The sequence below is a fragment of the Hakea prostrata genome, chromosome 3, assembly GCF_041222555.1.
Source record: "Hakea prostrata isolate BN-2017 chromosome 3, UWA_Hpros_2, whole genome shotgun sequence".
Taxonomy (NCBI): domain Eukaryota; kingdom Viridiplantae; phylum Streptophyta; class Magnoliopsida; order Proteales; family Proteaceae; genus Hakea; species Hakea prostrata.
Genome location: NC_142602.1, coordinates 55,956,791 through 55,970,301, shown reverse-complemented (window position 1 = coordinate 55,970,301; position 13,511 = coordinate 55,956,791). Strand labels below are relative to the sequence as shown.

At 38.6% G+C, this 13,511-nt stretch overlaps 1 protein-coding gene across 1 annotated transcript; it reads left to right on the top strand.

Moving 5' to 3' along the window:
- The first annotated feature begins 10,105 nt into the window (after positions 1 to 10,105).
- On the top strand, positions 10,106 to 12,306 carry LOC149022562 (uncharacterized). The gene has a single exon (XM_089147300.1). The coding sequence runs from the start codon at positions 10,630 to 10,632 to the stop codon at positions 11,131 to 11,133; it is 504 nt and encodes a 167-aa protein (XP_089003426.1). The 5' UTR covers positions 10,106 to 10,629; the 3' UTR covers positions 11,134 to 12,306.
- Positions 12,307 to 13,511: the final 1,205 nt, after the last annotated feature.

Sequence of the window (13,511 nt, the reverse complement as noted above, 5' to 3'; positions counted from 1 at the left end):
AACATCAAAAGAGGCATGGCTTTGATAATCGGAAATTTTGTGAGGAATTTGAATCAATTCATTTTGGTGAACAAATCAGAGGTTCTCCACCTCAGGCACGGCTTCTCAAAACTACTCAAAAAACTCTTCAAATCGCCGACGATGGAGCAAGGGCTCCCTGCCATAACCAATGGTCATTTGGTACGATCCCTGTAAGCCACCACAACGCACACCCTACCAATCAGTCTACAAACTCTCATACCACACCTGCTACCTCAAGCGGTTATCAGCTGGTCCCCACCCAAATCTCAACCCAGTCCCTCACGACTACTACTCAACCCCCTCAACCACCTGCTTATCCTTATCCAATGCCCTTCCAGTACTATACCCCTCAGTATCCTTTTCCACCAACTCCAAGATATCCCCCCTCTCCATCATCGTATTTTCAACATGAAGATGTTAGCCCTCAAGGCTACCCCACCAAACCTATTACCCCATATCACGACCCACATCGTATAGCATATCTACACAACTTCATGCCCCTATTAGCCCTATGGCAACAATAGATGGCTAGCCTTTTACCCCAAATGTTTGGTTTCTCATTGGCCACGGGTTCACAACCCCTACCCATCCAACAAGTGGGACCCCCCAGATGCTCCTTGCCACAACCATGAACAACTTTCCCTCTCCTTTACGGAAGCCCAAGCCCATCAAAGTAATCATCCCCAAAAACCTATCCACATTCCATCTGAACTTCAAACCAAACAGCCCATTATAACCCAAAACCAAATTTATACACCAAACCCAGTTCAAAAGCCCAAACATAAAAGAGCCTGATCGATAAACATGACCCACCAACAAACTACCACCGCCCCAACTCCACCTACCTTGTCATCATCTTCTTCCTCACTACCTCCAATGGTAAGCTCAAAATCCCCTGTTGCAACTTCAGCTTCTTCTTCATCTACCCCTATGGATCATGATGCCGGCAATCACCATTTTTTACCAGAAACGCCCGTGGTTGTGCCCCCTGCAACTCACGGCACTTGCAAGAATTCTGAGCTGGAACGTACAGGGTGTGAGCAGCCCTAGTACTAGGAGATTCTTAAGGAAACTCCTGCATACAGAAAAACCAAATTTAATCTTTCTTATGGAAACCAGAAAGCCTAGTACATATGTGCAAAATTTGAAGGCAACACAACATTTCTCATCTTCTTTCCATGTTCCACCGATTCACACAGCAGGAGGCATATCTCTCTTTTGGAAATCCCACATCAAAATCACAATTCTATCATCAACGAATAGAATAATTGACATTGAAATTTCCATCCTAAATGAACCTTCCTTCTTTGCATCGTTTGTGTAGGGTGATCCACTCAAAACCCAAAGACATATTACATGGGAGAAGCTTGAACAACTTGTTGTGCATCGATCACAACCATGGATGTGTATAGGTGACTTCAACACACATTTGGGATGGAGAGAAAAAATTGGAGGCTCCAGAAAGAGTTCACCTGATTGTGACTGATTTAAACTGATGCTAAATAGTTGTGGTTTCCTAGATTTGGGTTTCAAAGGCCTACCATATACCTAGACAAATAAAAGAGGAGGATTGCCCTCCATTCGGATAAGACTGGATCAAGGATTAAGCAACCTACAATGGCGGCTCCTCCATCCTACAACCACTTTGTTTGTCCAGCCCCTGTTTGCCAGGATCAGATCACGCACCCATTTTATTGGACTTTGATGGAGGAGTTACCAAAGAAAAGAGCCCTTTTCAATTTGAATATGCATGGCTTAGTCACTTTGATAGTAAGACAATGACAACAACTATTTGGGGCAAATCTCAGCAAGGATCTGCAGCTTCACAGATTAGGAAAAAGATGCAATCCACACAAGCTACTTTTTGCAAATGGAATAAAAATACTTTTGGTAATATTCATGACAATATAAAGAAGGCTACTGCTGCATTAGATCAAGCTCAAAAACTCCCACAAAATCAGTATTCACAGGAAAAGGTAAATCATCTATCCAATCTGCTGACGGAAGAACTTACCAGAGAAGAACAACTATGGCTTCAGAAATCCAGGATTGCATGGCTCAAAGATGGAGATAGAAACACTTCTTTTTTCCATGCTACCACACTGCAAAGAAGATAAACAAATAAAATCTTAAAACTGAGAAAGGAAAATGGAGAGTGGACAATAGAAAATTTTGAAATCAAAGATGCATTGATTTCACACTTTACAACAATCTTTACTTCAGAACTTGTAAACCTTCTGGCAATGGAAAAGATTCTTATGGCTACTCAGCCCATAGTCACTCCAAAAATGAACACCAAGCTCTGTTAGCCGCCATCCATTGAGGAGATTAAATCAGCACTTTTTGCAATGAGTCCCCTTAAAGCCCCTAGCCTTGATGGTCTCCCTCCCATCTTTTTTCAAAAGCTCTGGGAATCCATTGGACCAAGTTTAACTAACTTTGTTCTTGAGTTTTTCTCTATAGGTGTGATGGATCCTAAGATGAATGTCTCATACATTTGGCTTATTCCAAAGGTGCCTTGCCCTGATGCAGCCGACAAATTCCGGCCTATCAGTTTAGGTGGAGTTGCAACCAAGGTCATTTAAAAAATCATTGCTCAAAGACTACAAGAGTTTCTTCCAGCAATTATCAGCCCTTATCAATCTGCTTTCATCCCCTCAAGACAAATCTCGGATAATATTTTCATGGCCCATGAGCTATTCCATTATATCAAGCCAAGGAAAAAAGGGAAGAAGAAATTTTTAGGACTCAAGTTGGACATGAAAAAGGCTTATGATTGAGTGGAATGGACTTATCTGAAGGCTATGCTGGTAAGAATGGGTTTTAACCCTTCTTGGATTTCTCTCATTATGAGTTATGTATCTTCTTTTCCTACAGATTACTTATAAATGGAAATATCACCACCTCCATCACCCCAACAAGGGTGATCCGACAAGGTGATCCGATGTCTCTAGCCTTATTCATCATCTCTGTGCTCAGGGTTTCAGTGCTTTAATTGACCAAGAAGAGCAAGCTGGCCGTATCAAAGGTATTTCAATGAAGCACAAATCCCATCAATCTCGCATCTCTTGCTTGCTAATGATACATTGTTGTTCTCTGAACTAAATCTGCAGGCAATTCATAACTTCAAATCCACACTGCAAGAATATTGCCAAGGTAGTGGGCAAGCCATAAATATGGATAAGTCCAATTTAGTTTTCAGCCCCAATACACCTCTCAGATTTCGAAGGTAATTTTCAAGAATCTTAAAGATCTCTTACACTAAAGAACCTACAAAGTACCTGGGATTGCCACCGGATGTTGGAATTTCAAAAATCAACACTTTTGGTTTCTTGAAGGAGAAGGTGAACAAGAAATTCAAAAGCTGGAAATTGAAACTGCTATCACAATCAGGCAAGAAAATACTACTTAAATCTATGATTATGGACCTTCCCCAATTTGCGAGTGCCCATTTCAAAATACCAAAGCAGATTCATGATGAGCTGAATAAACATTCTGCAGATTTCTTTTGGGGTCATTGTGATGGAAGACCAAAAACACATTGGATTAACTGGAAGAGATTATGTTCATCAAAAGACATAGGTGGATTAGGACTCCGGATACTAAAAGGCAAAATTCAGCAATGCTTAAAAAAGTGGCCTTCAGGTTGTGGAAGGGACCCGATACCCTCTAGGCAAAATTCACAAAAAGTATCTACTTTCAAAATACAAGTTTGCTTGATGCAAGTTTAGGACATAATCCTAGTTGGGCGTGGAGAAGTATTGTAGAAGGTAGAGATATTCTACAGGAAAATCTAAGATGGAAAGTAGGTAAAGGAGACAAAATTGGTATATGGGAAGACAGATGGTTGCCAAATCAACAAGGAGGAAAAATTCGATATCCCAAGCCAGCTAGCTATTCTTTAAAGTGGTTATCGGATCTCATCTCAGTAAATACAAGTAGCTGGAATGAAGCACTCCTTACTGCTTTCTTCCATCCTTTTGATGCAGCTGAAATTCCCAAATTCAATTAGGCCTATCCAACGGAAGATGAACTAGTCTGGGGAGCTGAAAAGAAAGGCATGTTTTTAGTCAAATCCACGTACCATGCTTTGTCAAATAAAATGCTAGCAGCAGAACAACAACAACAATCATCTACCTCTCGCATACCTCGATGGAAAAGCATCCCAAGTGAAATCTGGAATATGATTTGGAAGGCACATACACTGCCAAAAATAAAAAACTTAATTTGGAAAGCATGCGCAAAGGGCCTCCCAACTAGTGAAAATCTACCCAAGCGTACTATGCGAGGAGATCATAGTTGTCACCGAACCTGCAACAATGAAAAATCGGTTGGACATATCTTTCTAGATTGTGATTTTGCAAGGAAAGTTTGGTTTGCAAGCCCTCCTTCTTATAAACCACCGATACAACAACCAGTAGATCTGGAGGATTGGCTTCAAGAGGTTCGGAACTGCTACGAAGGGATAAACAGGAATCCAGGAGCTTCCTCAACCTCTGTTTTTATCTTCTCTGGGAAATCTGGATAACAAGAAATGACCACATGTTTAAGCTGATCAAGAGAACTCCAATTGAGGTGGTACACAAGGCCATAAAGCTGCATGGGGAATTCTAGAAGGCAAAAGAAACTATTGGTACCTCAGCTCAGATACATCGACCGCCAGATCCACCTATAACCCACACCGACTCTCTTCCACTAGGTTGGCACCTTATCCAAACTGATGCATCTCCACTAGCGGATAAAAATTTGATGGGCCTGGGCTATATTATGTATAGCACAGATGGGCTTGTGTTCAAGGCGATCTCCAAAAAGGCTTATTTCACACAGGCCTTGGTCGGCGAAGCATTGGCATTGAGAACAGCAATGTTAGATGCTCTAGGTGATTGTTTCGATCGCGCCATGTTTCAATCGGATTGCGCTAAACTCATTCGCATCCTACAGAATTCTACACTTGGTATTCCTTTATGTCTTGATCCTATCATTGTGGATATAAGGAAACTCCAATCCTACTTCTTAGAATATAGGTTTAATGTGACTCCTAGGACTAGTAATGTAATTGCTCATGTCCTAGCAAGGAAGGCCCTGTCGATTGCGGGCTCGACGGTTTGGCCACTTTCCACTCCTTGGCAGATCTTCAGCGTTGGCTTCAGCTCTGCCTTAATAAATTTTATTACCCAAAAAAAAAAACAAAAAACCTCCTAGCAAGCATATAGTTTTGCATTCTTAAATTCAACTCATTGGCCATATTACCTATTAGTCTTATAATTTAACAACCCCTTCTATTACCGTACTTAAGCCTCATGAAAAGCCTCTCTTTATAACCTCTTTGCACCTCTATTTTAGTTGAAAATCAGAGTTCTTAAGCCTTAAGGCTAAGCACAAGAAGTCGGGGAATAGTCGGATGCATACATGAGTAGTGGAACTAGGCAGAGCACGAGCGGCAACAACGTGTGGTAGGCCGCTCATTGTTCTGCTGCACTTTTTCCAACTCGATTTTGTAGGTTTTTGTGATGAAATACATAGTATTACATCCTCATACAAAGGGGCGGACTGGGGGCCATGGTCTCCCCCCCTCCCCCAATTTTTTAAATTTTTTTATAAATATGTTAGTTTTTATTTTTTATATTAATTTTCTTCATTTTTCAGTTTCCTTCTTTTTTTTTTTTTTTTTTTTTTTTTTCTCTTCCTCACATATGAGATGTCACTATTTGGCCCCTTCCAATATTGAAAACAATTTTTAAAGGTAAAATAATTGATATAAATGTCATCCCAAGTTAAAAGCTAACTCCTCAATCCCCATTTATTTTCCCCTCTTTTCTCTCTCAAATCTTTTTTTCTATTTATTCTCTTCTCTCTCTATAAAGGTGGCTTAAAAGAAATTTTTGGAAAAAAAAAATCTATTTATTCTCTCATATCTCTCCTCTTTCTTCTCTAATTAAGGAAAATTTGAAAAAAAATCTTCTCCACAATTAAGTACTCTTTTTCAATTTATTTATTTTTTATCTTTTTTTTTTTTTGTTATTCTTTATTTGATTTTATATTCTTTATTTCTTCTGCAATTTTTGTTATTTGATTTTATATTGTAAATAAAATGTTTACAGTCAATCAGTAAGGTAACCCATTGGTTTGTATTTCTTATCTAACATTTGACTAATTTGGGGTTGAAGTGCATCTAACTTTTTAGGGTTGAAGTCATTTGTTTTTTTTTTTTTTTTGGTACCGATACTTTAATTTACCTATATCTTGTTGAAAAAAAATATCATTATCAATAATTTACCTATTTTTGTCAAATATGTGTGGGTCCCACAAAATATATGTGGGCATATTCCTTAATATAATAAAATAATTAATAGGTGAGACTCCCAATTGGTCTTATAAGAGCCGATACAATACGTATGGTGAAAAAGCATTGGTGCTTCCCCAATCCTAGACTTTCGTTCTTCGCCCCCTAATATTAAATCCTGGGTCCGCCTCTGATCATACATATCATATATATCTAGGTTTGAATCTTCTAAAGAGAGATTTAAGTATCACTTTTTACATTCCAACTCCATTCAAACAAGTCAGCATAGATAGGTTTAATTTCTCCCTTTTCGCTTTGCAAGAAAAGCCCCATCATGGAGTCTTAGAAACTCCATTAATTTGAATTCTATAAACACATGTTGGTTTTAGATTTACATCACATTTAGATTCAGATTTTAGTTGAAATCCCTCACTATTGCTTCAGCTTGAATACATCGAAGGAAAGCCCCCTTGAATCCACGCTTTCTCTTGCTCTAGCAGTCTAGCTTCCCTTTGATTGCCACTGCTCATCCTCTCTTCTTCACTCAGTTCCAACCTAGGGTTTGTGCTAATGAAACCTGGCATCATATTGAAAACATCAAATTCTAATCCATTCTCTGAGTTGAAAGACTTGTTACACACTTCAATTTGAACTCAAAGTGGACCAAAGTGGATTTGGACCATTAGAACCACAAGCCTTTATATATACGTATCTTTTGGTCATCGTCAAAGCATTCATATGGATTAGGGCCCAGGGCCCATAGGCCATGAGAATGGAAAGTGGGAGAAGGGCAGGAGGCGCAGAGGAAGGAAAGGTGTGGAGGGGGAGATTAGAACTTAAGCCTTCTTTGGGCGTACAGATCCTACCCACCCAACAACCCCTCCCCCCAACATTTGGGTTTTCTTGTGTACCACATGTCAACTTGTGTCAAGCTCTTTGTAAGGGTGGGGCATGGGGAGACAACTTACTTCGATGGAGAGGGTTTGTATTCATTCTTTAGACTGATTGTCTTTACATAAGGGGTAACATCACTACGTTAGAAGCACATCTAAATATATACATACATATCTAATAAATCCACAATAAAAAAAGGTCGTATACCCCCACTAAGTTCTATTTAAGGAGAATTTACAAGCATCCCCTGAAAAAAAATCAGCAAAATCATTGCCAACCTAAGAATATAACTAAGCAAAACCCGACTAAACAAAGAACAAAGTCTCAAAATACCCATAACTAAATTGAAATTTATCAAATCTAAAGAGGATTAGAGACTTCAGAGAGCAAAGATTACAAGTAAGCAATCTGAATGGATATGCAAATCAACAGCTCCTAAAAAATAAGCAAGAAGAATGTCATCTCTAATGGCTTTAAGTTCAACTATAGCTTCCAAAGAACCATGTCCACATTTGTTTTGAGCCGCCACAAAATTGTCATTGTAATCCTATATAAAGTAACATCTACCTCCTTCGTATGAAGTACTATCCCATGATCCATTTTACAAATATTTGAAAGAGAGCAAGTTCCTCGATAATAATATGAATTGCCTGGGATAAGGTTTCTGACGAGCTCTTTGAGACTCCTTAATGTGAAGTTATATACTTGTACATACCAAAAAAAAAAAAAAAAAAAAAAAAAAAAAAAGAAGAAAGAAGCAGTCATATGTATAATGAAAGCAACAGCTCCTCTAAATAGAACTGCATTCCTAAAATTTTGTATTTGATCCATCAAGATTAAATTATCATAATAAATTTTATATCAAAAAATTCATCCAATCATAAAAATTTATCCTATAAAAAATGAGATGTATTGATAAAAAGGGATAATTATTGTTGCCTCTCTGTAGTTTGATTTTATTACTAATAAAACCCTGTTCTTTATGGAATTATTGTTGCCCCCTTCCTTATAACGGTGTTAAGTAGCCGTTAAGTTTGAATATGTAATGTCTAATTTGTCCTTCATTAAAATTAAGAAATCAAAAGACGATACTACCCATTTATAAAAACAAGATTAAATGTCAATTTTACCTTAAACTTCATTTATTTGAATTAATGAAATGGGCAAAATCCAAATTCGATTTGGTTTCCCACCTTTATTAAACTTCATTTATTTTGAATAAAAGAAATGGGCAAAATCCAAATTTGATTTGGTTTCTGCCTTCAATAAGCTTCAATTATTTTGAATTAAAGAAATTAGCAATATCCAAATCCAATTTGGTTTTCCACCTTTGCTAAACTTTATTTATTTTGAAAATATTTTAGATGATATTCAGTTTCCAATTTGTGTTGAATCCGATTTTCCTTCCTCTTCGGTTTCTATTTGAGTTTTATTCAATCATTCTTTCTTTATTTGGTGGTATTTTTTTAGAATAAAACGGATTATAGTTATTTTTTTCTCGATAATTAATTAAGGGTACTATTGTAACTTGACAAAAGGGTAAATAAGTAAAGAGATAAGTATAAGGGTATTTTAGGATTTTTGAGAAAATATAAATGTGTCATATCATCAGTAAATTAACAGAACTTAACCATAGGGGATAATAGTAATTGTAAACAAAGTTAAAAGTTGGATTAGTAATTTTGAAAAGTACATTAATAATAAAATCAAAATAAAGCGAGCCAATAGTAATTATCCCTAATAAGAATTTTGTTTCTTACCTATGGGTTATATGCTTTTTGTCAAATTTGGATAGGCACTAACTTATACGTGTTTAACGTGGTAGTGCCTTATCAGTAACCTTGGCCCACCAAGACAACGAAAAGGGCAATTGCAGTTTTCAATACCATCTCATCCTCCTTTCGTGTTTGATAAATGAATTCGACACGCGGCAAAATCGCATCGAATGATGATTTTATGGAAATCACTGATTAATGTGTCACTGGCTCACACTCTCACGTCTCACCCACCCACCCTGGATGCCTCTTCTCCCTCTTCTGTCCACACAAGTTTACGTCAATTCTCCGCTCAAGACCCCCTAGTTTCCTGAAATTACAAATACATCCTCATACTTCTTCAAATTCCCAACGTTACCCCTCACCCTAAATCCCCTATATAGCTTATCTCTAAATACACGCTGACAATCTCTGGTTGTCTTTTTTTAACAAAAATTTATTCAAGATTGAATAGATACATCTGCCTCCACTACATGTGGGACCCGCGGAGTTGATTCCATATGAACGCGGTATTGCGAACGGTTACACATAAAAGGGTATGTGTGTACCATCCGATCAGATGCCGATACGTTACCGGCTTTAACCATGAATTATTCCTGGACGGCTAGAAAGAATCTTTACCCTTTTCGTGAAATTCCATAGAAGGGTAAAACGGTAATTTAGGCCGCTGATGAGTCGACACTCGACACTCTCAATTCTCAACTCTCAAAAAACCTTTCCTACCAAAAAAAAAAAAAAACTCTCAAAAAACTTGATATAGGAGGTCGGAAGGTAAGATTCCACGAGGTCGACCTCATATGAGTTGGGCTTGGAATTTGGTGGGGCTCACAGAGACATTGGAAAATGCTCTAGCTATGATTGGACCAGACCGCCCAACTACTATATCTTGTAATCTCATCCGTTGGATCTTTGCTTTCTTTGTGATTTTCGAAACATGAAAGGTGAAGCATGTACGGTCGACTTACACAGTTAGTGGGACCACAATAGAAGAAAAAAAAAATCCGGGGACATTTCTGTCATTGCAGTGGCATTTTGGATATTCGAACGCAAGTCAAGGGTACTCTCATAATGCTCAACTCTATAAAAAGCCAACCCCTCAATGCTATTCTGTTCTCTTCTCTCTCTCTCTTTTTCTCTTAAAATCTCTCCCTTCTCACCCGTCTCTGCCCAGCCCCTCGTTTGTTCAGGTAGTGGTAATCTTGAAAACTCTCGCTCTCTTTCTCTCTCTATCTCTCTCTCTCTGTGTCTTTCTCCCACCCACTTCTTCATCTTCTATAACCGGCGGCAACTTTTCTGTCACCGCCGGCCGGCGAAATCCTCAGATTTCGCCACTCTTGTGGTTTCGATCCGATCTCATCGTTTACCTGCCCAACACTTCCTTCTGTGTGTTAAATCATCGTCTTCTTTTGAGTCTCTTGTCCCTTGCATCTTTTCTTTGAGTTTTTTAAGGATATCTTGTTTTTCCATTAAAGCCTTTTTTTTTTTTTTTTTCTCTTTTCTTTCTCCTTTGCTGTTTTACAGTTTTAACCTCTGGGGTTACCGTTAATGACATCCACCTTTGACAGTAACCGGGGGGGACCACAATTCGGGCAATCTGGGCGGTTTCGTCTGTGTGGGGTTAAATTTAGAGTAGTTTGACGCTTTTGCTGAGGTGTCATGATTTCGACAGAGCGCTCCATTGCAATGACGGATCAGCCCCGTCGGGTTTTGACTCCCGGGTCGTCGCGGAAACGGAAGGAAAGAGAAGAAGGTCTTCACAAACTCAAACCGTCAACTACAATCACTACCAAGACTAATCCGGGTCAGGATCCGGCCCCAGCCCCAGCTCCAGCTCTGAATTCAGATCCGAACCCGAACCCAGGTCCGACTCCGGTTCGTCCGAGTTCGAATCGGGTTTTAGCTGGGTACCTGGCGCACGAGTTCCTAACCCGTGGAACTCTATTCGGGCAGAAGTGGGACCCATCTCCGGCCAAGGTTGATAGAACAGAGCCGAAGAAAGTTGCGGAAAAGAAGGGAGGTGAGAAGGAGATGATGGCAGCGGTGGCGCAACAGAGTTATCCGGCGGTGGCGGAACTGATGAAGATGGATGGGACCCACATACCGGGGATTGTGAACCCGACCCAACTTGCCCGTTGGATAGAAAATGGAAGAAAGGACTGACGCTGTTGAAGCACGTGGCGGATTATTATTGGTGGAATGGTACGATCTCTCTTGTTTCGTTCATGCAGTTCTCTGCAACTCTCAGAGAACGTGAATGGTGAGTTTTACCAGAGATGGAAGGCACAAGAGATAAGGAGAAACTAGCGTTTCTCTTCTCTCTCCCCCCCTCTCTCGATCTCTTTTCTTTCTTTTAGATTCTGCATTGGATAATTCTATCTGGGATGTTGTAGTTAATGTCATGTGAAAGTTCTCATGGAGGAAATCTTCTGGGCGACAGAAGAGATGTAGATAGAAAGATAGATAGATCCATGAGATTATCTATCTAGCTTTTCTCTCGTGGGTTTGTCTGATCTCTGTGGTTCAACTTTTACTTGACAAAAAAGAAACCTTGAATCTTCTTGATCTTCTTCTTGTTTATTTTCATATCAAAGTTGATAATTAAAAGTCTGCAACACGAAGGAAACTGAAAACTGAAACTGGGTAAGTGAGGAAGTAAGTGAATCATGAATAACATGTCTGGACGATCCAACCCATGCATGAATCATGGTACATGCATCATGCATGAATACATTTGTTTGTTTTAACAGTTAGAGCACTTTATTTTCAGACATCTCGAGTTCTCGACACACATATTTTCTCTTCAAAAAACAAATGTATGTGCTTCACTGAAAAAGAGTTCAATTTTTTTTTTTAATCTTCTTCAAGGTAAACGATAATATGATGATAGATTTATAAGTAGTTACGTACGTTATGCGTTTATGAAAATGGAATCTTCTATATATAGAGAGAGTAGATTGAAAATTTTAAATTTTGAAAACGAGAAAGAAAAACTGGCCAACAGTTACATCCTATCACCTCTTCTTATATCCAATGGCAGATCATGATGATGCAGCTACGCCGCCTCCATGGAATTCAGCTCCGCCGCCGTCAGCCTCTGAAGAGACCTCCAGTAGTTAATGAATGCGTTTTAGTTTTCAAAAAAATCTTATTACAAAAAAAAAATCATCTACATTTCAATCTTGTCAACTCGTTGACCCAAAAAATCCTGTCAACTCTTCCTCTTTGACGAAGTTCGTATGGAATTCATGATATTCTAAGAAGTTCATAATATGTTTTTTTTTTCCTTTCTTTTTTAAGTTCTATCTTCTAGGGTTTTGACTATTCATCTTCAATCGATTCATTCAAGCTCTCATAATCAATTTATGAGGTTATAAATCAATTAGTTTTAAATACTTGTGAGAGAGGTTGTAGTCATAAATGTGTTTTGCATTGTTACTGATCTTGGGCGATTGATACTGAAATAAACGAATCCATTGATGATTTAGACAAAAGAAAAACGAATTTTCTAAATGAAAAACTTATATATCTCTTGGTAAAAGTAATAATATGTAATGCTACAATGTAAAAGATGCACCTAGGGCGTATAATACCAAACAACAAGGGAATGGAATGTGGCCAAACAGTCTTACGTAGAATTGACTAGGCTCGCTAGAGTGTTTGCAAAATAGTTCAACACTAATAACCAACCATTTGTAACTGCACGAGGAGCCGCTTCTTGCGCACTATGTTGGTTACTGCTAGCAATTGGTATCGCCTATTCCATCTCTGATACTGATCTTGCTTCACACAATGCAATTCATTGCTTGCCCTCCTCTTCTAAATGTAGAGCAGTGAGTGGAAAGCCTTGCGAACCAATATTAAACTTATAACCGCTTTGAGTTGTAGAGGCAAATTTGCTAGAACCAGTCATGATCATGCACAAATAAATACAACTAAGAGAAAATTTCCGAAGTACATACATCCATAAGCTTTTGGTGTCCTCTTGTAGCATGATACGGGTCACACAGTAATCTTTGGTACGTCTTGGATGCATGTTGATTCATATACACCCACTCCCATTGTGATGATGAGAAATAGCCACAAACTAGTCGCCTGGTTCACCCTAGATCCCTTCATATTCAATGTAGAATGACACAGAGAGGGGGAGATGAATAAGGTAAGGCATTGGGATTCAAAAGGAAAAGAAGAAGGGGGGGAAAAAGTCGAAAAACTTATACATCAATTTCAGTTTGGTTATAGGGAAAATCGATGCCAAAGGCTTTTGCACAAGCAAATCCCTAAGGGGGGGGGGGGGGACAGTTTTCCATGCAACCTTACCCCAACAATTTTTGCTAAGAGTTTGTTTAATACCTTGATCTCAAACTACAACTTTAGTCATAATTTAATGACACTACATAAAATCATGATTGTAATTCTATGCTTCTGTGGTATAGTTATTAATCTAGTTGAAGATGATTGTAAAAAGAGCCCGCAACAATAGACCATATTCACTCTTGAGGACCCTATGTAATTGTTCTACTTAATATGAATTATTTCCT

What these genes read in the sequence shown, in the direction of transcription:
- LOC149022562 (XM_089147300.1), top strand. Translation starts at nt 10,630, where the DNA reads ATGATTTCGACAGAGCGCTCCATTGCAATGACGGATCAGCCCCGTCGG.